This window comes from Budorcas taxicolor, chromosome 9 (genome assembly GCF_023091745.1).
Source record: "Budorcas taxicolor isolate Tak-1 chromosome 9, Takin1.1, whole genome shotgun sequence".
Taxonomy (NCBI): domain Eukaryota; kingdom Metazoa; phylum Chordata; class Mammalia; order Artiodactyla; family Bovidae; genus Budorcas; species Budorcas taxicolor.
Window position 1 is genome coordinate 88,022,132 of NC_068918.1, and position 26,669 is coordinate 88,048,800.

The window sequence follows — 26,669 nt, forward strand, 5'->3', positions numbered from 1 at the left end:
ACTAGCCCCTCATATTCCACCTTTACCACCGTGACCCAGCTCCTCCTCAGGACCTCTGTTTCCAAGCAAACAAAGGGATGACACTCAGAATGACCCCCTGAAGCCACTAGATGGCTGAGTGGTCAGATATCACACACGCACAGGGCACCCCACGTGGACATGATCCCCCTCATTACGGTTCAATGGCTGTGTCGCATGGTCTTATATGACACCTCATTGCCTCTCTGTATGATCTGAAGTCACTGAGTTTTCCACGCATCCTTGACCCGCCATCCTACCCAGCACAGTGACTTCCGCAGAAAACCTACACGATCTGCTTGTTGGGTAAACGTTTGGAAGATGCATCAGTTGCCCTCATTGTCATCTGCATCCTCATGTCTGGAAGGCGCTGGGGAGCTTCGAGAGGGCCCGCTGCTTAGGAATCAGAGTTCCCTTCTTCTTCTGCTCCTCCTGGACGTAGACACGCGGCTGGAATTCCATCTGTTTTCAGGTGGAGCTGTAATAGACCACGTTAGAGGAGCCTGGCGGGCTGCAGTCCATGGGGTCACAAAAGAGGCGGACGAGACTCAGAGACTGAACGATAGCAACGGAAACGTGAGGCTGGAGGCTGAAAGGGGTGGCAGGCGGCCTCCACGAAGGCCCCTCTGATCCTTGTCTCCGGGTACTCCTGGGTACCTCCTCGCAGCCCCACCTGCTTCCTGGAGGGAGCGGGGCTTGTGAGCTCCCCTATCGGGCAGAAGTTTGCGTTACAAGAAGGCTGTGGCTTCTCCCTCACCTGGGTGTTTTCTCCCACCCAGCTCGCATTGCTCCCCTGGGGATCAGGGGTGCCTGAGCAGAGACCCAGGCGGGAGGGTCACCCTGGCCACAAACGGGGCAAACTTTGACGCGGGTCCCTGCACGGCAAGCCTTCAGATGCAACCACCACCCAGCCCTGGAGGGACTCTGCCACGACCCCCACAGAGCTGAGCCAGGGTTTCGGGACACTCAAATCGTGCCACTACATTCGGGGCTTGTCACCTGCTATAGATAACTAACACGCAAGGCTTCTTTAAAGACCCGAACACAACATCCCAGTTGGCCTCTAGGGTAACCGCCAAGCCACGGTGACCCCAGCAGATAAAAATGGACACGAACGGCTGCCTTTACGGAGAGCTTCCCAGGCCCTGGAGCTGCTCAAAGACCCGACAAACACCATCTTAGGCAACCTTCAGGGCCACTGTGAAGGAGCCGGTGCGTATTTTTACTGCAGCAGAAAGATAAGTAAACAGACCCGAAGCTTCAGAAGTCATGACTCTTGTATCACACCCTGGCCTGTCCACACACCACACTCACTTAGGGAGGAACAAGTCAGAGAATCCCTTAAAGACCATGACCAGGGCCCATGCCAGCCCTCCAGCTCTAAGGGAACCAGAGTCGCAGGCACAGGACCCCAGAATGACCAATTGGGGGAAAAGGTCATAAAAGACTGGAAGGCCTCTCCTGTTTTCTCTTGTTTTGAAAGAATCCCAGTGCTTTCTCCCCAAATCCAATTTCACATTTACTAACCCTCCTCTCAAGAATTTCAGGACTCCTCAGGTGGCGCTATTGGTGAAGAACCCGCCTGCCAGTGCAGAAGATGCAAGAGACGTGGGTTTGATCCCTGGGTTGGGAAGATCCCCTGGAGGAGGAAATGGCAACCCACTCCAGTATTCTTGCCTGAAGAATCCCATGGAAAGAGAAGCCTGGTTGGGCTACAGTCCAAAGGGTCACAAAGAGTCAGACACGACTGAAGCGACTGAGGCTGCATGCAAGAATTTCTTTGAATTTCACTCGCTTCAATTTCAGCTCACTTCCTCTTGGGCTGTTACATGTGAAGATGAAAAATGCCTCATCAGGAACCTTCCTTATTATGTCCCTTCTCTTGCAAAATGCAAACTTCTTGGACTCCAGAAGGATCTCAACACCATGTGATGATACTTAAAAAAAAGGAGATGACTCAGGTGAGTGTTTCTGAAGGTCAATTAAGACAGAAGCACTGCTGCACAATCCATATGACGAGATGCTGCCTGGTTCCTGTCAAGGGGAGAAGGAATGAACGGGCCTCTTTGGAAAGGAGCCAGGCAGCTCCTCCTCCAGCCTCGCGCCCCCCAGGCAGACCTCAGCTGCTCTGGGAGACACAAATGGATGGTAACTGTTCCCTGCTTGGGAGAGAGAACATCCCCCATCCCCGCCCTCGCCCTTGGGGGAGAACAGTCTGCCAACTTCCACGTGAGCTGGCCCAGCCCCACAAGGTCATGGGCATCCTGTCTCATCCCCTCGCAGCACCTCTGCCAGCATGTGGCTTCATCAGCATTTGTACAGACGGCCATGATGGCCACAGCACCCGCTATTTCCCCAGTGCTGGGTGGCCGGGAGACGCGGTCACTTGCTGCTTCCCTCCTCAACCCTCCACTTCTGGTGCCAACTCCAGGTCCCCAGAGAACATCTCAGCAAGAACCCAGACAACCTGCCGGCCCCCAGAGCAAGGTTACCTGGGCTCCCGTGAGGACGGAAACGGCATCGTCCCAGCTGAGGTCCTGAGACCTGCCTACCCCACTCTGGGTGGGACTCCTGAAACTCCTGAACAGTCTCCAGACCAAGGGAAGAGGCTCATGCCCTTGCACGCAATGCTAGGTGTTTGGTTTCTAAGAGAGAAACGCAATCCGATTGCGGCGGTATTCGTTCAGGAAGTCAGGGCTGGAGATGAGCGGTCCCCGTGTCGTGGGCTGGACGGTCACTCTGCTGGGTAAACTTTCTGTAGCATCTGCACCCTAGGGTGCTGAGCTGTGCTGATCAGGATTTCAGAGTCTCTGCTAGAAAAATGCTCAAGGGCGCTGATAGTCACCACTCCACGAAAGCCTCCCCTTCTCAATCCTGGGCCCCCTGTAGTCCCCAGTCCGCTCTCCATGGGTAACTTCCCCTCCAAGCACCCCGTGGGGCCCACCCTCTTCTCTGTGTGGCGCCCCTCCCCATGGCTGCTGATCTTGTTTCCCTGAGCATCTCTGTGTTCCTGCTTCCTTAGTCCTGCCCCATCCCCGACCCCGTGAAGGTACTGAGGGTTTTCTCTCCTCAGAAGGAGCCCTGAACTGACCAGGAGTTGGAGGTGGGGGAGGAGACAAGACTGGAAACGTTCCCTCCCCGGGCTGCCCTGGTCGTTTTCTGACACAGAGGGGACCGCCCACCACCACCAGCCACCCCTCACCACCCACCAGCTTTTCCTCTCAATACCATCCAAGAGGAAAGAGAAGCAACTGAGAAGTCAAGAGTCACTAATTCCATCCTGGGGCAAATTCTTTATCCAAACTGAGGCCCTGGCTGTCTATGTATAAAAAGTAAATGAAAAACAGGAATGATACCATGTGGACTGGAAACAGCACAAATCCAGCGAAAGACACATAGGAGAAGCCCAAGGTCATAAAGCCACCAGGGGGACCACAGGTACGGGAAAGCGCCTCTAAATCCAACAGCTTGCTGTTGCCTCAAATTACACATCTCACATCCTAAGCACAAGCACACCCAGGCCACCTGCGAAGCCCAGAAAATCAGCAGCTGCCCCCCAACTTCGCTTGAAGAACCGGTGTCCTGGGAAGCCTAGCTTGAAGGCTTGCACCACCAGTTCCAGTCAGGATGCGAAGACACCCCGGACCCTCTCCTGTAAGGGAGGAGGGTCTGTGTCCATGATGGGGCTTGGATTAGGGTGGCTTTCCTCTCCTCTCAGAGAGAATAAAGCCACAGAACTGTCGCTAAGAGCTCTGCCCGAGGCCCCCACAACAGAAAAACGTGGATACCTGAATCTCTGGTTTTGTTCCTGAAAACAAAATGCACACACACGCACGCACACACACACACAGGTCTGCACAGACATCATGTCAGAACAAACAGAAAAACAGGAGAAAGCTGCTGGCAAGCAGGCCTGTCCATCCCTAGAAATCCCTTCAGCACACTCATCCCCAGGCAATCCAGTTTTCTAGAAGTCTTCAGGTAGCAGCAGAGACTCAACACTGTTTCCATCTCTTGAAAAACTGCTAACAGCTTTAGTTTAACGGCATGACAACCATTATTTGTCCCAAAGAAATTATTGGAACCTGTTTCCAAGTATATTTCTTTCTCTCTCCTTTTGCCCAATGTTTTGTCTTTTTTTAAGAAAATGAATATGCCCCTAAAAAATAAAATAAATATTAAAAAATATTTTATTTAAAAAATAAATAAGGTTACTGAGTCCCTGTTAGCCAAGGGTCTTCCCAACAGGCAGAGACCAACAAGACCCAAGGTTCCAAAGTGACTCTGGACCCACAGGCCGCCAGGGACTGGACACACCGAGGCTGTCCCTGGGGGATCCGATTCTTGGTCTGCTCCACTCTGCGTGGGCTTCAGACTCCTACATTCTCTGCACTGCAGTTTTGTCTACACAGGCCACCAAAAACAAGCGCGGTGCACAGCCCCCCTAAGTCTGTGGGGGCTGCTCCGGGTGCCACATGGGCCCCCAAGTTTTGCTGTGAGCCTCTCCCAGCCCCAGGCAGTACCTGCCGCCCTTCCTGTAGGGACACCTGAGCCCGAGGGCCTGGTACCTGCTCGGAGCTCAACCATCACTCCTCACTGCATTCACCATGATAGGGGTCAATGGAGAGGCCCAGTCCCAAAGGCAGGCAAGAGGTCAAACGAGTTGGAGAAAAGCAGGCTTTCGTATTCATTCAGAATGCTGAAGGTCACATGCCCTGGCCCTGGCATTTAGCTTTCTCAGGCCCATGAAGGTGGGCATTTCAGAGGCAAATGCTGCCTGTGACTCAGGGAGCCGGCAGAGCACAGAGATTAAGAAAACGAAGCTGTCACAGGGCTCAGGGCCCCCTGCGGTGTCCCGCAAATTCCCACTGGCGATTTCGGGTACGGTATGTCTATGCTTCAATGCTACTCTCTCGATTTGTCCCCCCCTCCTTCTCCCACTGTGCCTACAGTCTGTTCTCTGCGTCTCTATTCCTGCCCTGCAAATAGGTTCATCCATACCATCTTTCTAGATTCCATATATATGCGTTAATATACCATATTCATTTTTCTCTTTCTGACTTACTTCACTCTGTATCCTAGGCTGGGGAGTGAGGTTCAAGAGGGAGGAGATGTGTGTATACCCGTGGCTGATTCATGTTGATGTGCGGCAGAAACCAACATAATATTGTAATTATCCCCCAATTAAAAATAAATAAATTGAAATAAATAAAAGGGGGAAAAAAAGAATATGAAGTGGACGAGATCAAATTCAAATCGACTTAACAGTTGTGTGATCTGGAGCAGGGTATTGAAGTGTAGATTTTACACAAGGGCAGGTTCCTGACTCCCAAATGTTTCCGCAAAGATTAAATGCACACTGTCACTGATGAATAAATATGATCCTTGCTCACAGCAGACGATCATCTTGATTCTGAGCAAGAAGGAAAATCAGTCAGTTAAGAACATTTCAACAAGCCGATTAATGCTGCTGCAAGCGCTGAACGACCGAGAGCCAAAGGGCCAGTTACGGTGTTGGACAAAAGAGGTGTGCGGGTCTGACTTACCCCTAACACCCCAAAGCGCTCAGCCAGGCTCCAGCCGCAGAGGAAGTCGATTTCAAACTTGTGGTTCAGTACGACAATGGCGTTTTCCTTCCCGTACTTGGGGTAGGCTCGGGGGTCCGTGTAGATGACGCACTCTGTACCCGACCACCACTCCAGCAGCATCACCAGCTCTAAAACAGAGAGACAGACAGGCCTTTATTTCATGCACCTCTGTGACCAGGGCTCTGGGCCCCTGAGACAGGTTGGCACAGCAAGGCTCTGCCTTCCTAGCTGGCAGGGAAAGCAACTTCGAGGGGTCAAGTGCAAGATCGTTTCAGCCAAGATCCCAATCCTTGAAAGGGTTTAGAAAGAGAAGGCAAATAAATAAATAAACAGAAGAGAAAACTCCACAAGTCTCCAGGGGAGGAGAGGAAGCTTTGAGAAGGCAAATGACTTGCATTCCTTGATTAAGTACCTTGGGGAAAAGTAAATCTGAAAGCCTGAATCTATGCCCTGGTGTTTACAGAGCTCTGAAAGGCAGCAGGAGGCGAGATACAGAATTATTAACATCCTGTGAAATGACTAATTGGGACACTTATAAACTCCATCAAAGAACACTAAATACCCAATTTTTCTCTCCCACGAACGATGCTGGAGTGTACCAGGCATGATGAAGCCCTGCGGGGAAATACCAGCACCTGAAGGGCTAGGATGAATTAGGGTCATTCCCTCGTGGGCCTCAATGAAACTATGAAAACATTAATAAATGGAAAAGTCCTTTTCCGGGCAATAATGACCAACTTGCCATTTTTTTCTTCAGTGATACCTCTAAATCAGGTGACCAACTCCCAACCTGGTGCCCTGAGGACAAGCCTTCAGGGTAGAAATTGTTGAGAAGAACAGCGGAACCTTGGCAATTCAAACTGCAGCTATAGAGCAGCTTTGCACTGGAATGTTACAGTACAGTGTGTTCAGCAGGTGGGTAGGTGGATGGATGAGGGAGCCCTCTGGGAAGGGTGGGCTTAGTCGCTCAGCTGACTGCTGAGTTCGTATCATAGTGATACGAACACTGTTATAATAAAGGGTTCTGTGTGCATGCTTAGTCTCCAAGTCACGTCACTTTCTTTGTGATCCCATGGACTGTAGCCCACCAGGCTCCTCTCAGTTCAGTTCAGTTCAGTCGCTCAGTGTCCGACTTTTTGCGACCCCACAAACTGCAGCACGCCAGGCCTCCCTCTCCATCACCAACTCCCAGAGTTTACTCAAACTCATGTCCATTGAGTCGGTGATGCCCTCCAGCCATCTCATCCTCTGTTGTCCCCTTCTCCTCCCGCCTGCAATCTTTCCCAGCATCAGGGTCTTTTCAAATGAGTCAGTTCTTTGCTCAGGTGGCCAAAGTATTAGAGCATCAGCTTCAGCATCAATCCTTCCAATGAACTCCCAGGACTGATCTCCTTTAGGATGGACTGGTTGGATCTCCTTGGAGAAGGGAACGGGAAATCACTTCAGTATTCTTGCCTTGAGAACCCCATGAACAGATTCCACTCTCCATGGGATTTTTCATCAAGAATAGCAGAATGGGTTGTGATTTCCTCCTCCAGGGGACCTTCCCAATCCAGGGACTGAACCTGCATCTCTTGTGTCTGCTGTGTTGCAGCTGGATTCTTGTACCTGCTGAGCCACGGGGGAAGCTCTGTGAAGGACATGCCCCTTTTTACCACCACTTAGAGAGGCACACATCAGGCACTCACTCACTCATCACCCGCCCCGACACACCCACACATGCACGCCCACACATGCACGCCCACACATGCACCCCTGCATGCACAAACCCACCCACCCACCCACCCACCCACCCACCCACACACACACACACAAAGCCCAGCCAAGCCTCGCGTATGAAAGGCTGGACTTGCTGCCCTTGGAAGTCTCTCTCTCCTTGAGGCTGCAGACCGGCGATGTGGTGCTGGAGCCAGAACTCTCTGGAAGGCGCTGCAGTTTAGTTTCTAAGCCTGAGCCCTCTGGGGCTTTGGACAGGTGAACCCCGAAGCACCCCAGCCTCCTAATCTTGGAAGGGGTGGCCTCAGGGGCTTTTGCGAGAAGCGACGGGCATCACATACAACAGGCGTTCTATGCAGAGCACGGGCCGAGCCCCCAGCAGACCCAGGCTTCACTGCCCACCCCTGTCTGGAACAAACCAGAACACACTCCCAGTGGACACCATAGAGTCTGCCTGTTCCTAGAGCTGAGAAAATGCCGAGGCCCCAGGCGGCTGTCCTCCGGGGGCAGCAAGCCCGGGGGAGCCATCGGGGGATGGGGGGCAGGTCCAACCCCTCCCGGTACTGGTCATGGGGCCTGGACAAACCCAAGGCAGAGCCACATCCAAGATGCAGCCAGGTCAAGTGGGACGGCTCCCGGGACGCGTCCAGCCGTCACCTCCTGAAGGCCTCTCTGGGCCCTGCTGCTCCCAGTCCAGGGTAGGCCGGGCCTACTTCCACTTGCCCCAGCCCCTTTCAGGGCACTCACCGCAGCCTGCGACACGGTGCAATGACCCCCTCCCTCACTTACAGGCCACAGGCCCCGTGAGGCACAGACCCTAACCTCAGCGTTTCGCCCCAGGACCCAGCACGGTGCCGTCTCATGTGTGCTTCCAGCAAACACCGTCTAGTGGCCGGACATGTGTAGGCAGCATGTGCCGGGGAACTGGAGGTGTGGCCGCACGCCTCGGTGGTTCCCGGGGTCCCACCTTCAAAACTTGCGGCTCGGACAGCAGACAGCCTCACACCAAGAGGCAGCGAGACTGGGAAGGCAGAGGCGCTGCCTGGGACGGATGCTGTGCGTGGATCTGGGGGCCAGGCTCCCGTGCCAGGGGTGCCACTCGACGGCTGTAAGACTTCCCAGTCCGTTTCACAACGTCCCCGAAGCCTCAGCATCTTTGTGAATCCAGACGGGAAAAGCTGCTGGAGGTGTGATGGCTCTGACAGCAGCTTCTGTGGTCAAGGCGCCCAGCGTGATTCTGCACACACAGGGGACAGTGAGCAGCCAGCTCCCGTGACTTACACACACGGCCCCCGGACAGCAGGCATGGCCCCGTGACCACCAAGGGGAAGCGGGAAGGGTTGGAGAGGGGGACAGAGCCACAGCGGCTTCCGCACCAGGGTGGGCGGTCGTGACTGATGGTTGCGCCACAGAGGCCCCGAGGCGTCACCGGAGCATTTCTTTATGGAGGTCGCAGCAGCACCGAATCTGCTTTCTGAAAAGAGCACTCGGGCTCGAGTGGGAGCAGAGGAGAAGCAGGGGGGCCCATGAGGGGTGGCTGCGGAGGCCCAGGGCGAGGCGATGACAGCCGGGCCAGGTGGGGACCAGAGGAGGCCGGGTTCCCCCCTTACCTCGACAGGCTGGAGTTACTCAACTCAACACTGAAATCTCACCGGGTAAAAGAGTCTTCCTTTTTCCTCCTAAGGGGTTTCATTTTTTTTTTTTAATTAACAAGAAATGTATTTATAGTCATAATGAAAAATAATTCAATTAATCCAGAAGAATTTAGAGGAAACTGTGCCATTCCCCTTGAGGGCCCTAAGGCATGTCTATCCAAATCCCCTTTCTGGTTTGTTTCCAGTTGTAGCTCAGCTGGTAAAGAATCTGCCTGCAGTGTGGGAGACCTGGGTTCGATCCCTGGGTTGGGAAGATCCCCTGGAGAAGGGAAAGGCCCCCCACTCCAGTACTCTGGCCTGGAGGATTCCGTGGACTGTGTAGTCCCTGGGGTCGCAAAGAGTCGGACACGACTGAGCGGCTTTCACTCTCACTTCAAAGGCCCACTTGGGAAGGTCTCAGGAGGCGGGGCGGGCTCCGCAGGCCATGCGCGTGGTGGCTGACTGCTGATTCACCTCCCGGGGAGGAGCAGCAGCCACACAGCAACGGCTCCCTCCTCTCCATCCCCTCGGCTCCTGACTCCCTGGCCCGGGTGGGCCTGCTCCTGCTGGGGGGCTCGGCTTCTGCCCCCATGCCACCCACGTCATCTGCCCCTGCCCCACGCCAGGTGAAGTAACCCACTGCGGTCTCAGTCTGGCCTCGGAGGGGGAGCCTGACCTCTGAGTCCCCTCCGTCCACATCCATTGCCCCTTCCCGAGGGCCAGCCCTGGGCCTTCCAGCTCCAGCGTGAGCTGCACAGACCACAACCCTCCAGGGCCGGTCAGCCCCCACATGTGACTAAGAACCACTCCCTTCTGGGCATGGGTATCTGCCAGCAGCTCTGCCTCTCTGGTTGAACGCTGGGCAATTCCTCACCAACAACCACAGTCCTGCTCCCTTCCTCAGACTTAAACACAAGGAACCGCTTGGGAGGTGGCCCGTCCTTAGGGGGTTACACGCGCGCGTGTGCGCACACACACAGTTTTTCCCCCTTGAATGGGTTCAAACTTTATTGACCTTTGTAAACACACGCATGCAATTATTTTCTCCAAACAGTATATTTGGGGTTATTTCCATGTTAATACAGATAGATACTGGGCTCTGGATGTGGGCTGGGCCATGTTCCAAGGCCATGTGCAACTGCATTAAATCCTCACGTTTAGTGGTAAAGAACCTGCCTGCCAATGTAAGAGATGCAGGTTCAACCCCTGGGTCAGGAGGAGGGCCTGGCCACCCACTCCCGTGTTCTGGCCTGGAGAATCCCATGGACAGAGGAGCCTGGCGGGGCTACGGTCCGTGGGGTCGCAAAGAGTCGGACTGTCCCCATTTTAAAGATGAAGAACAGGGGCACAGGAATAACTCATCCTTTGTTCAATTCGGGAAATTGCCATTTTCCAGGTCAAAACTAGTCAGAATGGCAGTTCCACTTGGGATAACCAGCTGCCTGGCAGCTCCTGCTTCGGACATATTATGATTTATTCAGCCATCCCACCGTCGATTAGCATCCCTCCCCAACCCTGTTTCTTATTGTTACAAATATTGTAGCAAACATCCTTGAAAATGCATGTTTTTTAGAAAATTGTGTACGGATTTCTCCAACACAGGTACACCAACAAGTAGAATCATGGATTGAAGAGTATATTCGTGCTCAGTTGCTAGGTCTGACTCTTTGCGACCCCATGGACCCCACCAGGCTCCTCTGTCCGTGGGGTTTCCTGGGCAAGAACACTGGAGTGGGTTGCCACTTCCTCCTCTGGGGCGGTGAGCAAGGAGGGAATCTTCCCGACCCAGGGATTGAACTTGTGTCTCCTGCAGTGGCAGGAGGGTTCTTCACCACTGAGCCAGACGCAAAAGGAGAGCTATAAATGGAAATGTCAGTATTTGTTTAAAGCAGAAGCCGGAGTGGATGCAGGGAGACAGGAAGGGAGAATCCGCCCCACACAGATGTGAGATCTGTGGTCAAGCGGGTGGCCCGCTGGCCCAGGGCCCCATCACCGGAATCGGCTCCTGCATCCTCTGGCCCTGAAAGGAGCCAACACTTAATATCATCATGGTCCTTCTGTCCACTGCGATCTCAGCCTGCGTATTGATTCCTGGACCTTGTAGGAGCGAGGGGACACCCCAGTCACCCCATTCTCCCCAGAGGTGTGGACTGGGCCCACAGGGACCCCCGGGGGGGGTGGGTGGTCAACACTGGCAACAGACAAGACATGCAGCTGAGGTTTCTTCAGTATAACACAGCAATTTTGAAGCTTCCTGTCCCATTTAAAAATGTTCACTTTGCTCAATTTTGCACTTTATTATTATTTTTTTTTTTTTTGGTGGCCACGTCCCAAGGGCAGGGTGGCCAGACACGCTGGAGAAGGCCCACACAGGCGTCTTCCAGGAGCTCGGGCACCTCTGGATCCTGCGACTCAGGGCCACACCTGGCCCTGGCCAGTCATTGCTGCCTGCTTGGCAAACTCTGCGTGGAGCCGGGTGGGGCCGGCTCTGAGCTCTTCGAGGTAATGACCAGGGCAGGGCGGGAGGGAGAGGAAGTGACCATCACTGCAAATCTCAACCTGCCGCCTCGGACTTCAGAGGCGGATCGGGGTGGGGGGGCCAGACTCTGGCCTCAAGGGCACATCAACTGAGGAACACATCTGTGCTGTGTAGCTCGATCACAAATAGGAAAGAGGACGCAGATCAACAAAAAGGAGAGTGCGGCGGGGGGAGAAGCACCTGGTTCATATTTGCAAAGAAGGAGGAAAACGGTAACAACCAACATCCCCTGAGTCAGCGCACACGTCACTGTTCCCATTTCACAGCTGAGGACATGGAAACACTGAGGCTGAGCAGCTGGGCCAGCTCCCAGCGCCAGGAGGTCAGCGCGCTGGGCCTCGAACCCAGACAGGGAGACCTACGAGAGTCCGTGAGGACACTAAAGCCATGAGTATCAGGTGACGGGGAGAGAAAGCGCATTTAGGGAGGGAAGAGATCAGAGTTTAGAGGAGAAAACACACCTCTGGCCTTGGGAAGCCCTTCTCTGTGAGATGAAAACGCCCACCTCAAGGCTGCCAGGAAGGGTACATGTGCTAAAGCGATGACAGCATTTCACACTCGCCTGCCCTGGAAACAGGGTTTTTCTCCTCCTGAAAGCTATGACCACCAAGGATAACACAGCGATGATGGCAAAAGAAATGATGAATGGACAGAGGGGACAGCCAGGAAAAATAAGCAGCAGGTGACCTCCCTGCCTTCAGCCCTGATGTTGGGCGTCCCAGTCCAGGTGCTGGGCAGCTGTAAGACCTGGCTCCTACTGTGCCGGATCCCAGGGGTCCACACGCGCCCAGGAACCCCAGCAATCCTCCAAACCCACAGCCGAGCCCTTCTGCAAGCCCAGGCGGTTGTGGGGGACTCCCTCCTTCCCCACCAAACCTCTCCCCGTGTGCCCATTTGCACCTGCCATGAATGACATTTCACTCCTCTCTGCCGCCCTTTCTGGAAGCAGTGTCGAGAACACTAGTAAGACAGGGAGGCAAAGTTCCTGCAGAAAAGACCTCGAAATCCAGACTGACACCAGCAGCCAGAACTCCCCATGTCGGGGATGCGGGGAGATGTCATCAAGATTGAGGAAAATGGTATTTTTATAATTAACTTCATCCAATCTTAATAATTATACAATTGCATACATAATTTATATGTAATCTATAAACTAAGTGTATATAATTATGCACTTATAATGTTTTTTTAATAATTTGGCTGATAATAATTTAGGTGAAAAATGAAACCTCTCAGCCACAGGATTTTCCAAAATGCAAAATGGAAGAAGTTTCTGGGGTGTGATGTGAGACCGCTGCCTGTCGCAGACTTACTTATATTTTAGTTTGATCTGTGCTCTGTGCCAAGTCGCTTCAGTCGTGTCTGACTTTGCAACCCCACAGACTGTAACCCACCAGGCTCCTCTGTCCATGGAATTCTCCAGGGAAGAATACTGGAGCGAGTTGTTAAACCCTCCTCCAGGGGAGCTTCCCCACCCAGGGACCGAACCCACATCTCTTGCATCTCCTGCTTTGGCAGAAAGGTCCTTTACCACTAGAGCTACTTGGGATGCCCCTTATTTGAACTATTTCTAGTTAATCCCCCAGCATATACCTTTTTGCCATAACCAGATTTCAGTACTTTCTTTCCGTAACACCGAACTGGGGGCCCAGTTGTATCTGCAACATTTCCATCCACACCCCAGTCACCCGGGCACTGCTTTTCCCACTTAAGTGCCCAGGTCACTAAATGATGCTGAGGCACAAAGCCCATAAACAGATACACAGTGTATCTGTGCTACTAACATTTCATAGGATGATTAGAAAAACAATGTCTAAAAAAGCTCCTTAGAATGAGGGGAAGGTTGGGAAGCCCTGCAGGACGTCTCTGATAGAGATGGCAACACCAGAAGCCACTTCTCCTGGACCACATGGCATCTCCATTGCGTCCTCCCAGCCCCGGACCACACGGCATCTCCATCGTGTTCTCTCAGCCCCGGACCACATAGCATCTCCATCACGTCCTCCCAGCCCTGGACCACATAGCATCTCCATTGCGTCCTCCCAGCCCCGGACCACACCGCATCTCCATTGCGTCCTCCCAGCCCCGGACCACACTGCATCTCCATCATGTCCTCTCAGCCCTGGACCACATAGCATCTCCATCACGTCCTCCCAGCCCTGGACCACACGGCATCTCCATCGCGTCCTCCCAGCCCCGGACCACACAGCATCTCCATCGCGTCCTCCCAGCCCCGGACCACACGGCATCTCCATCGCGTCCTCCCAGCCCCGGACCACACCGCATCTCCATCACGTTCTCCCAGCCCCGGACCACACCGCATAGACCACACCGCATCTCCATCATGTCCTCTCAGCCCCGGACCACATAGCATCTCCATCACGTCCTCCCAGCCCTGGACCACACCACATCTCCATTGCGTCCTCCCAGCCCCAGACCACACGGCATCTCCATCGTGTTCTCTCAGCCCCGGACCACACGGCATCTCCATTGTGTCCTCCCAGCTCGGACCACACGGCATCTCCATCACGTCCTCCCAGCCCCGGACCACACCGCATCTCCATTGCGTCCTCCCAGCCCCGGACCACACCGCATCTCCATCACGTCCTCCCAGCCCCGGACCACACCGCATCTCCATCACGTCCTCCCAGCCCCGGACCACACAGTATCTCCATCATGTCCTCTCAGCCCCGGACCACATAGCATCTCCATCACGTCCTCCCAGCCCTGGACCACACCACATCTCCATTGCGTCCTCCAAGCCCCGGACCACACTGCATCTCCCATTGCGTCCTCCCAGCCCAGGACCACACGGCATCTCCATCGTGTTCTCTCAGCCCCGGACCACACGGCATCTCCATTGTGTCCTCCCAGCTCGGACCACACGGCATCTCCATCGCGTCCTCCCAGCCCCGGACCACACCGCATCTCCATTGCGTCCTCCCAGCCCAGGACCACACGGCATCTCCATCGTGTTCTCTCAGCCCCGGACCACACGGCATCTGCATTGTGTCCTCCCAGCTCGGACCACACAGCATCTCCATCGCGTCCTCCCAGCCCAGGACAACACCACATCTCCATCACGACCTCCCAGTTCCGGACTGCACCGCATCTCCATCATGTCCTCTCAGCCCCGGACCACATAGCATCTCCATCACATCCTCCCAGCCCTGGACCACACCACATATCCATCACGACCTCCCAGCCCTGGGGACATGCGTGTTTCTGTGCAGGATTTGCTCCTGGCTTCCCTGGTGGCTCAGACGGTAAAGAATCTGTCTGCAATGTAAGAGACCAAGGTTCAATCCCTGGGTCAGGAAGATCCGCTGGAACAGGGTATGGCAACCCACTCCAGGATTCTTGTCTGGGAAAAAACCCATGGATCTCATCTAGCCTGTGCCCAATGCCAGCTTAACACGTTATTGAGTCCTCACTATCCATAGAGGAAGTGAGACTCCTTCACCAGCCTCTACTGCTTGGTCCACCCTCTTTCTTCTGCATCCCTTGAGCTAAGGCCAAGCTGAACTCCACACTGTTCCTAGAATCACCTAGAACTCACCGTACTTACCATAGGCCTCTTGTCCAAGTTGTTCTCTTGGCCAGAAAAGCCTTTCCCTTCCATAGAATCCCCAAACCTTCTCCAAGTTCCAAGCTTCAGCTCAAACGAATATCTTGTCCATGAACTTGGGACCACCCCCACCTTCTATGAGAAGTAATCTGTCTCTCTTCTAAATTCCCTTAGGGACACTGTGTCGATGATCCTCTGAAGTCAGGCAGCCCTGATCTGAATCCCCGCTCATTTACTACCACCACCCCCCACCACCACCGACACGGGCATATTACTGAATCTCTCTAGCTTTTAGGTTTAGATGTGAAAAAGGAATAATAAAACACCAGTCACAAAACTGTTATGAACACTGAATAAGACTAACACTTGGGACTTCCCTGGTGGCCCAGTGATTAAGAATCCACCTTTCGATGCGGGGGATGTGGGTTTGATCCCTCAGGAGGGAACTAAGACCCCACATGCCGCAGAGCAGCTAAGCCTCTGTGCTGCGAGCACTGAACCGGAGCACCTCAACCAGAGCCCTCGTGCCACAGCTAAGACCTCCCTAAGGCCTCCCTCCCCTGACACAGCCACAAATAAATAAATAGTTTTAAAAAAGACTAATGTTTGACTTAAGGCTGAGCACCGAAGAACTGACGCTTTCATACAGTGGGGCTGGAGAAGACTCTTGAAGACCCTTGACTACAAGGAGATCAAACCAGTCAATCTTCAAGGAAATCAACCCTGAATATTCACTGGAAGGGCTGATGCTGAAGTTGAAACTCCAATACTTTGGCCAAGAACTGATGCGAAGAACTGACTCATTGGAAAAGACCCTGATGCTGGGAAAGATTGAAGGCAAAAGGAGAAGGAGGTGACAGAGAATGAGATGGTTGAATGGCATCACCGACTCAGTGGACATGAGTTTGAGCAAACTCCGGGAGATGGTGAAGGACCGGGAAGCCTGGCGTACTGGAGTCCAGGGAGTCACATGTGACTGAGCGACTGAACATAAGCGTTTGAAAAGGAACTCCAGGCAGCAGTGGTAATGAGCGATCACCTTCCTCCCTTGGATCTCATGTTCTTTCTCACGAGTCCGGTTCTGTTGGGTCTGTGGTCTCCTTCCACATGGACCACACAGTCCCTCAGGGATGGACTCACCCAGCTTGTTGTCCTGCTGCCCACAGCACACAGAACAGGGCTTGCACAGATAAATATCCACGAATTTCCATCATTTCACAGCTGCTGATGCCATGATTTGTAGCTAAGAGAAAATTCACAAGGATCCAGGTCATGTCAAAAATCTGTTAAGGGTGGCAGAGCCCTTGGGCCCATTTAATCCCACTCCTGGGCATAAATCTAGAGAAAACCATAATTCAAAAAGACACATGAACCCCAGTTCACTGCAGTGCTATTTACAATAGCCAGGACATGGAAGCAGCTAAATGCCCATCAACAGAGGAATGGGACAATGATACACAGAGAAGATGTAATACTTACATGCAATGGAATATTACCCAGCCATAAAAAATAATTTTAAAAAATTTAAGCAACATTAAGAAGTTATTAATCTCTTTCAGTTCAGTTCAGTTCAGTTCAATTCAGTCCCTCAGTTGTGTCTGATTCTTTGCGACCCGATGGGCTGCAGCACGCCAGGCTTCCCTGTCCATCACCAACTCCCGGAGTTCACTCAAACTTATGTCCATCAAGTCGGTGATGCCATCCAACCATCTCATCCTCTGTCGTCCCCTTCTCCTCCCGCCATTAATCTCTTTAGGAACACTTAAAGTGTAAAATCTACTGAAGATAAATATCTACTCTAAATTGTCATCCATTTAATGTTTTCTCTCATCTTCCCTCATCAAAATATAGTGAGCCTTACATTCATAAATGAGATTCATTACTGAGAGAAACACATATACTGTGATTGTTGAAAAAGATTATAAAAAATTGAGATGCTGAAATGTACACAATTCCCAAACTAAATTTTAGGGCCAGAAATATGAGGCAGAAACTACTCTGCAATTATTTATTTAAAAAATGTGTTCTCCACAAGAAATCGTTTCCTTCTCTCAGCCTAGGAGGCCACAGGTTCTCGGTTTTGTCTTTTCTAATGCAGAAATGATTTCTCTGTCAGAGTAACTTACTTTAAACCGATCATCTGCGTCATTCATTTAGTTTTCGCTGTGCTGGGTCTTCACTGGGTTCTCTCTAGCTGCGACCCACAGGGGGCCGCTCTCTAGCGGTGACCCTCGGGGCCTCTCTCTAGCTGTGACCCTCGGGGCCTCTCTCTAGCTGTGACCCATGGGGGCCGCTCTGTAGCTGTGACCCTCGGGGGCGCTCTCTAGCTGCGGCGCCTGGGCTCTAGAGTGCGTGGGCTCAGAAGCCGTGGCGGTTGCACTCAGCTGCTCCTCGGCACGTGGAATCTTCCCAAACCAGGGATCGAAGCTGTGTCTCCTGCATTGCCATGTGGATCCCAAGGGACCACCAGGAAAGCCCTGTCAGAGTCGCTTTTAATTGCGAGAATGACATACAGATTGTTTGCTCTTCTCTGACTGGCGATAAATGAGACCACCAGAGAGCTCTGGACCAATCCTAACATCAGTTATTTCATACAAAACTTCTTGCGCTTTCAGCAAGGTAATATTCTGTCCCTGTTAAGGTTTCCAGACAGAATGCAAAGCGCCCAATGAAATTTGAATATCAGATAAGCTTCAAATGATGCTTTAGCATACGCACATCTCCTGCAATACCAGATGAAAGATTACTAACATATCCACCGTGCCATGTCTGGGAGATACTCATAATAACAATTATTCGATGTTTATCTGATATTCAAATTTAACGGGGAGTCCTGAATTTTTACTGGCTAAATCAGAGTCCTTATCAAGCTAGCAGTTACCATGGCAACAAGCACTGATGTGGCTCTAGGAACGAGCTGGAAACGAACGGTCAGGGTTGACTGGCACCCACGGCCCCATGGGGCTCCTACCAGCATCACCTCAAGCACCCTGAATGGCCATCTGTTGAGACAGACGAGGTGGACATTTATTCCCCATTTCACAGATGACAAAACGGAATGCACATGGCTTCCCCAAGGTCACGCAGATCTGGGGTAGCAGGACCACTGCGCTCGGGGGCTGCCACCTGGAATTCCCCACAGTGGATGGCAGGGTTCTGTCACCCTGCTGGCCTCATGAATATGCAGAACTCGTGTTCTGAGAATCTTTGCAATTTTCAAACAATAAACCTGTACTTCAATTATATCTCAATCTCATTCACAAAGGTCCCTGACAAATCTTTTCCCTGGGGCTTGTCTGAGCTTTATCTAATCAAGTCCTGAAGCCAGTGGGTGGGCACCACAACCAGCTACTAAACCCTAATTGCTTGGCAGCCCTGGGAAGACCAAGGCTAAGAATTATGAGGCTCTGCCATCTGCGAACTGCCCTAGGTAATCCCCATCCAGCCCTCGTTAATTCTGGCTGAGTCCAAGGCTGATGCAAAATCTCCAGCACCCAGAGGGCTTGCAAGGCAGTGAGAATGAAGGTGAGGTGACCCAGGCCAGGCTGACTGCTGGGGGGACAGTGTGCGTGTGTGTGTGTGTGTTAGCTGCTCAGTCGTGTCTGACTCTTTGCAACCCCATGGACTGTAGCCCACCAGGCTCCTCTGTCCGTGGAATTTTCCAGGCAACAATACGGGCGTGGGTTGCCATGCCCTCCTCTGGGGGGGGGTCTTCCCCATCCAGGGATCAAACCTGGGTCTCCTGCACTGCAGGCTGATTCTTTACCATGGGGGACAGTGGAAGGACATACATGAGACAGAGGAGGAAGTAAAGGTGGAGAAGCCAAGGATGGAAGGAGGAAGGGCTAGAGTTCCTTACTGAGCGTGCACTGGATGCAGGCAGTGAGCCTGTCCCACACAAACCACTATTTCGCTGGCCCCAGAGTAACCCAGTTAGCATTACTCCACACAGATGCAGAGACTGAGGCTCAGAAAGGTCTAGTAACCTGGCCAGGGCCACCGAGAGAGTGAAGATTCCTCTCTGGTTTGCGCACCCCCAGGACCCAGGCTGTCCGGGGGAGGGGGGCCCAGACTCACACTGTCCCTCAATTTTCTGCTGCTTTACTTTCTGCATCACCCCCCACCCACTCCCCCTACAAAGCCCTCACTGACACCCTAAAGAGACCAAACTGGGATCATGGTGCAGTTCTTTCAAATATTTATTTTAGTTCCAATAAAGCACTGTATTTGTGCAGGCCCTGCACTCCGGGTAACATCTTATTAATTCTGAGATGCATACTGTTCTCATTTTAGTATGCCTGAGATCAAGGGCACCCAGGATGTGCCTAGTTTCATGTCTTCTTCTTAAGAAGTATATAAAATAATGAGGTACCTTACAATTAACAATGTCTTAGATTCTATGAAATACAGAACTTTTAAAAACAGGGTGACCTCAGCAAGGTGGCTCTTCGACGGGCTGCATCTTGTCTGTGGCTGTGTGTTTGGAAAGTGCCAGGTGCTGGGGGTTGGAAGGCAGGGTGAGCAGGTGGAACACAGAGGATGTGCAGGGCAGGTGACTATCCCGTCTGACACCGTCAGGTGGATATGTGACACCATCATGCGATCACAGTATCACTATCATATTGCTATGATGTTATCATGAAGAGCTTCTTGAGAGTGACTCCGGGAGAGAGTAAAGGACAGGGAAGCCTGGCGTGCTGCAGTCCATGGCGTTGCAAAGAGTCAGATATGACCTAGGAAATGACCAGCAACATGATTTTATTGAGACCCACAGGCAGTATGACACAGAGATCCCTAAGGTACATTATGGACTTTAGGAATCTCAGTGTATCAACACAGGTTCATCAGGGGTAAAAAAGGAATCACATTAATGAAAAATAATAAGCTAGGGAAAACTGTGTGTGTGAGTGTGTGTATGTATCTGTGTGTTGGGTCATGGGGCAAGCAGTGTATGGAAACTGTACTTTTGCACAGTTCTTCTGGAAACTAAAAACTGCTGGTAAAAAAAAATAAAGTCTATTAGTTTTAAGAAAACACAAGGTGAGTTGATCCTTTTCTATTTCCTCTCCCCCAAAAAATGTTACAGAAAACACACTAAATTTTGCTTTCTGCTTCTGTCTTTGCCAGAGTTTCAGCTAGTTTCAATTACCTATGACAGATCAAAACAGGAGAGACAGGCGTTTCAAGCAGAAGAAAACAAAATGAAGTGCTATCAGATTCCTAGGTCATAAGATCGTGATCAAAGGCGTAGAAAGATCCCACCTCCACCTCAGCCTCTGAACACCAGCTCACTCTCCAGTCACAGGGACGGTAAAGGAAGATGAGCAATGTGCCAGGCCCCAGGAGGTCTGAAGGGAAGAGGAACGAAATACCCACTCTAGAGGAAAGGCAATCAGAAGGAAATCATTAGAAAAGCCAGTGGTTGGCCCTTGGGTCATAATTAAGTCCACTTGGCCAACAGACTATGTGCGCGCTAAGTGCTAAGTCGCTTCAGTCGTGTCCGACTCTGCGACCCCACGGACGTAGACCACCGGCCTCCTCCGTCCATGGGATTTCCCAGGCAGTAATACTGGAGTGGGTTGCCATTTCCTTCTCCAGGAAATCGTCCCGACCCAGGGTTCAAACCCGCATCTCTTATGTCTCCTGCATTGGCAGGCGGGTTCTTTAAAGATAACAAACAAAACACAGTCTGTTCTTTGTTCTAGACAAAGAAACCTCGAGAACAGTTCCCCAGAACAGATTTCCCCGAACAGACTCACTGCCACCCTTCTGTGTTCACATCTCTCCAGCATCACTCCACTGGTTTCTGAACCCTTTAAGAATGTAACCCTAAGCAGGCTAGCAACCGGATTCCAAATATAGTGACCCACTGACTAAGTGCTTATTACGGGCTCTGCCTAGTGACGACGTTTGCAGACAAGGATGCCAAGCAACAGAAAGAAAATGAACCGAACATTTAGATAAAAGCGAAGGGATTTTCCACTTCCAGAAGTTCTGATGGTTGAAGAAACTATAGTCAGACAAGAATAGATGTGTATTTTTTTTTTTTTCTCCACCTGCCATGGTCCTGGAGACATTGACTTGAGTAATTAAGAACACAGTCAAGGCTAAATTGTAGCCATTTGACTTCTGTAGATTGACATTTAAAACATCAGTAACAAAGGTTCTGCCAGACATAGATTCTATGAGCTGAGAGATGGCATTGCCCTCCGTCCAGCTGGTGAAGATGAAGTTGCAGAACAGACAGGTAGTGTGGGCACAAACGACAGGGAGGTTACCGTGGCCTCCGCCCGTGGCAGCTCTGGAGTCAAGGCAGTCTGATTAATGACTCTACTTTTTCTAGGCGATGACCTTTGACATATTGTTTGTTTTTCTTTCTATCTTGAAGGCAGAAATGGTGCTTTCGACTCTTAACTCATACCTCCCCACCCCCTTTCTGAACAGAACTGTAGTGTGTGACAACAGGAATTGCTGTCCTTCCTGGATGTATAGTCACTGTCCAATCTCGCGCACTCTAGGCGACCCACACTTTCTCCTTTCTTGCCTTCTTTTGGAATACATCGTTTTCTTTTACTGGCTGTGCTGTGTGGCATGCAGGATGTTAAGTTCCCTGACCAGAGATGGAACCCGCTGTCCCTGTGGTGGAAGCGTGGTGACCACGGGACCCCCGGAAAGGTCACTGGAATCAGTGTTTTAAGTCATTTTCCATGAGTATTTTAAATCAATTTAGAATGTGTAAAGTCTCACCATCTTCTAAGTAGTTACCCCGAAATACTTTCCAGAGATGGTCTGATATACCAACCTTTCAGCTGTGGGCACCTCTCCATACTTCCGGTTTGGTGAACGAGTAGAGATCTTTCTCTAGGGAGACACCTGCCTTCCCAGCACTTCTTTACTCACCTGCCCCAGGAGGAATAGTTTACAGGACTAGCGAGTTTGGGAAGGTTAAACGGACATTCCTGGCTTGGATCTGCCCCTCCTCCTCAGGTGAGCACTCTACCCTTCCCTCTTGGACCCTAGGAGGCTGCCCTGCGCCAGCCCTCTCTGGGCTAATCTGCCCAATTTGGGGGTTCGGTCTATTTAAGCAACTTCACATGCAGTTATAACTTCCAAGATGGGCTCTATCATCCATCAAGAAAATAGTCTGTCTTCCATCCTCCATGCCTTTGCTTAATTTCTCGAATTGTTCAGACAAATAACTGAGAAGGGTACAGTTCTTTAGGGCCCTCTTGGAGGTCTCAATTTTATCCAAGTCCTAACTTATTATCTAAAATTCCATATACTGTTTTCTTCAAAAAAAAAAAATTTATTTAACCACTTCAGAAACATTTTTCAGAATTTGAAGCAAATGTCTCATTGAACTCAAAATCAAATTGAAGGGTAACCCAAGACAAGAAATTGGCTACTATTTTCAGAAGGAGGTTCTCGCTTTCCCTTTCCAATGGCAGTCTTCCCAAATAACAGGGGGAAAGCAATTATTCAGAGATAAGCATGGTAGGATAACAACTGGACTGAAAAACAAATTGGATTATTGTTGCTGTTGCTCAGTCCTAAGTCATATCCGGCTCCTTCCAACCACATGCACTATAGTCCGCCAGGCTCCTCTGTAAATGTCAACACCAACAGAGAAACTGACCTAGAACCCGTACATGGTTTCAATTGAATACAAGGTTACATAGCTTGTTAAGGGAAAAATACGTGTGTGTTAGTTGCTCAGTCATGTCTGACTCTATGAGATCCCATGGACTGTAGCCCGCCTCTGTCTGATTATAGACATTTTAAATCTTTTTTTTAATTAGAGAATAATTATTTACAATTTTGTGATGGTTTTTGCCATCAGTTCAGTTCAGTTCAGTCGCTCAGTCATGTCCGACTCTTTGTGACCCCATGAATCGCAGCACGCCAGGCCTCCCTGTCCATCACCATCTCCCGGAGTTCACTCAGACTCACGTCCATCGAGTTGGTGATGCCATCCAGCCATCTCATCCTCGGTTGTCCCCTTCTCCTCCTGCCCCCAATCCCTCCCAGTATATCAACATGAATCAGCATTAGGTATACGTATGTCCCATCCCTCTTGAACACCCCCTCCCACCTTCCTTCCCATCCCACCCCTCAAGGTTGTCCCAGAGCACTGGCTTTGAATTCCCACTGGTTATCTATTTTACGTACAGTTACGTATCATGTTTCAAAGCTATCCTCTCATGTCATCCCACCATCCCCTTCCCCCACTGTGTCCGAAATGTCTCTCTTTCGCTGCAATCAGCATCATCAGTATTGTCTTTCTAGATGCTACATATATGTCTTAGGATTATAGACATATTTTAAGTGAATGTTCATTGTGCCGTGCGTCCTGCAACGAATAGAGTCACCCAACGAATAACGCCCCCGAGGGGTCTCCTCATCCCTAGAATCAGCAGCTGGTGCAGCGGCCAGCTATCTTTAAAAGCCCCAAGTAGGTTCCTAGAAGGCATCTAATGTCCCTCAGCATGTCCACGGTGTACACAGTAAAGGCATGCTTGCAGACCTCATCGAGGAGTCAAGACACAGAAGGAGAAACCTTGCGGCGGCTATCTAAGGCATCGAGTCGTGCCGGACACCACCCGTCTTCTACTACTCTAAAAGGGGAAGAACTCTAGGAAAGCTGTCCCTCATCTCAGATCCAAAACTACACGCGTGAAAACTCTACACAGGGAAGCTTGACACTCCCCGGGGCTCATGCGACACGTTCTATTTTTATCCTAAGTATCTCTGGCAGTTGCGGTGGCCAGTGGGCTCCCCAGGCTGAGGCGTTTTAAAGCCAGTCTTGAACGTGGATGTTCTCCAGGTCCGCTTTGATCTTACTTTTTTTCCGAAGCATTCTGACTTCGTTAAAGCTTCCAGATGCTTCTCAGTGACCCAAGCATCTCAGTCTCACGGATTTCATGATTCCTAGGTTGCTGCACGTCTGGATATTCTAGAAGTCTTGAAGATGTCAGAAGTTTAGGACAAATGAGACTTGATGGACCTTATGGATACCACAAAAGAGAAAAATAAGGCTGACCTCTTCCCCGAGTCATGGGGCTCAATCAACACAGCAGTTGGGAACATGGGAAGTTATATATCGAACCCTGAGTGTTCAACTTTTACCAACATTTAAAGGAATGGTGAGAATAATTCAGAAACTGGAAAGTCTGGGAGGCTGGAGAAAATTAAGAGAAAGGGTCTTGAAACTAGGAGAAAATGTTTTAGGAAGAAAGAAGGAGGCGGTCAGCGCCGAATGCAACAGAGAAATCACATGGGTGACATGTGATTGGGTGACTCAGCGAGGAGCGGGGCTGGGTGAGGGCCACCTCGCCCCTCAAACAGGTCTGAAGCCACAGGGTCAGGGAGAAGGCTGGACGGAGGGGTCACAGTTCAATGTAACGCATTTAATCCCAGAAGCAAAGAGAAGGAAATGTTGAAGTCGGAGCAGCAACGGGATGCCTGGGACAGATCCTCGGGGGCACTCGCTGGCGGCCAGCATGGTCCCAGGCACTGGGAACTCAGTGATCAAGAGAAACAAATTTCTGTTCTCATAGAACTCGTAGACGATCGGAGGAGACAGGACAGAGAAGCAGGCAGTGGTGTGCACTGGTGGGAACTGGAAAATCGTAGAGGAGGCTGTGTGACTCTAAATGGGAGTGAGGAAAGCATCAGAGCTGGGAAGGGCAAGATTTAAGTCCGAGCTGGTCAAACAGATGCAGACTTTACAACCCCCTAAACCACCTTCCCAAACTCTGTTCCATGGAACCCCAATTCAGTAAGAAACTATTGAAGTGATGCTAACAAGTGTTCAGATGGTAAAGAATCAGCCTGCAATGCAGAAGACCTGGCTTCGATCCCTGGTTCAGGAAGATCCCCTAGAGAAGGGCATGGCAACCCACTCCAGTGTCCTTGCCTGGAGAATCCCATGGACAGAGGAGCCTGGGGGGTACAGTCCATGGGGTTGCAAAGAGTCGGACACGAATGAGCCACTAACACAACCACACAAGTGTTGTGGGATATTGGTCTTTTGGAAAAAACAAGACCAACCCATCTCTCCACCTCTGGCCTTCTCAGAACATTTAATGTGCTGATGAGATTTTTTTTTTTTAAGAGGGGTCAGAGCACTGACCCCTGCCCTCTACCCTGCTTTCTATCCCTGCCTTACCACCAGGGGTGTTAAAGATCTAGCCTTCCAGGAGACCCTGGGTGGTTCCTGATGAAGTAAGTGCACCAGCTTCTCTTCATTCCTGACATTCCCCCGCCGCCCCCCCCCCCGCCCCCCGCCCCATGTAATCGCGGTAAACCTTCTCAAAGTCTAAGCCTAGTCCGCCCCTCTTTGGGAAACCTTCACAGCACTCGCTCGCTTCTCCAGCTCCCAAGGCAGCCAAGGTCCGAGCTGGGCAGTCAGCCCCAGGCTGGTGCCCCTCCTGCCTCCGGGGGCTGAGCAGAACCGTCATCGCATGGAAGCTCGTGGAAGGCTGAGCAGGGAGAGTGGAGAGTCTCCACAGGAAGTCTGCAGACCCAGCCCCCTCCTCCCAGCGAGGTAGCAGCAGAGACCACTGGCCAGGAGGGTCAAGTGCCTGCGGGCATTTGAGTTCTGGGAACAAAATTACTTCAGCCCTAGAGGTAATGTCTTAATCAATAGTCACCGCTGATGGACTGAAATATGGTCTTGGCCTCATGGTCCACAGAAACGAAAAACCACGCAGTTTACCCGAACTGCTCAGACCTAGCGACTTGTCCATTCTAGCTTAATAGTAATAGCTGCTCTCTTTGTCGCGTATGTAACTGTCACTTCTGCGTTTACCCACCCTCTTCCTCCACGTCCCAGATTCCATTCTTCCTTCACTCCTCTTTTACACTTGAACATCTTTCCCTCAGAAAGTGAAAGAAGTCACTCAGTTGTGTGGGACTCTTTGCGACCCTGTGGAGTGTGGCGCATCAGGTTCCTCCATCCATGGGATTTTCCAGGCAAGAGTACTGGAGTGGGGTGCCATTTCCTTCTCCAGGGGATCTTCCTGACCCAGGGATGGAACCCGGGTCTCCTGCATTGCGGGCGGACGCTTTACCATCTGAGCCACCAGGGAATCTGCATACACTTCTATTGTACTTGCTGACGTGCTTTGGAAGAGTTTTGTGCATCTTTCTTTTTTCCTTTTAATTCATTTATTTATTTTACATTTTATTATTATTATTGGCACGCAGGATCTTTGTTCCCTGACCAGGGATCGAACCCATGCCCTCAGCAGTGGAAGCGTGGAGTCCTAACCACCGGAGAGTCAGGGCATTCTCAGGTTTTGTGCTTAGTTTCTAAAGTGGATAAGTAAAAGGATTTATATATTCTTTCCAAAATATAATGAAAGCCTCTAACTTACACTGCTTATTTTTATATCTAATTGTAATCTTTAAATCATTTTTCCCTCCAGGACCCTGGTTCTCAGCTGAGTGGTTCTGTGTCCCCTCCCTCATCCCTGGGACCTTTATTGCAGGTCTGGAGACATTTTTATGGATACCTCTTGGGGGAGGGGAGAAGGCAATGGCACCCCACTCCAGTACTCTTGCCTGGAAAATCCCATGGATGGAAAATCCCATGGTAGGCTGCA

The 26,669-nt window shown here is 51.2% G+C and overlaps 1 protein-coding gene across 1 annotated transcript in view; it reads right to left on the reverse strand.

The window, feature by feature from the left end:
- The window catches only part of AGPAT4 (1-acylglycerol-3-phosphate O-acyltransferase 4), a 134,326-nt gene that overhangs the window by 23,277 nt on the left and 84,380 nt on the right, over nt 1–26,669 (reverse strand). Inside the window, exon 3 of the mRNA XM_052645931.1 lies at nt 5,565–5,734. Within this exon, the coding sequence (XP_052501891.1) occupies nt 5,565–5,734 (170 nt within the window). The remainder of the gene's footprint in view (nt 1–5,564; nt 5,735–26,669) is intronic.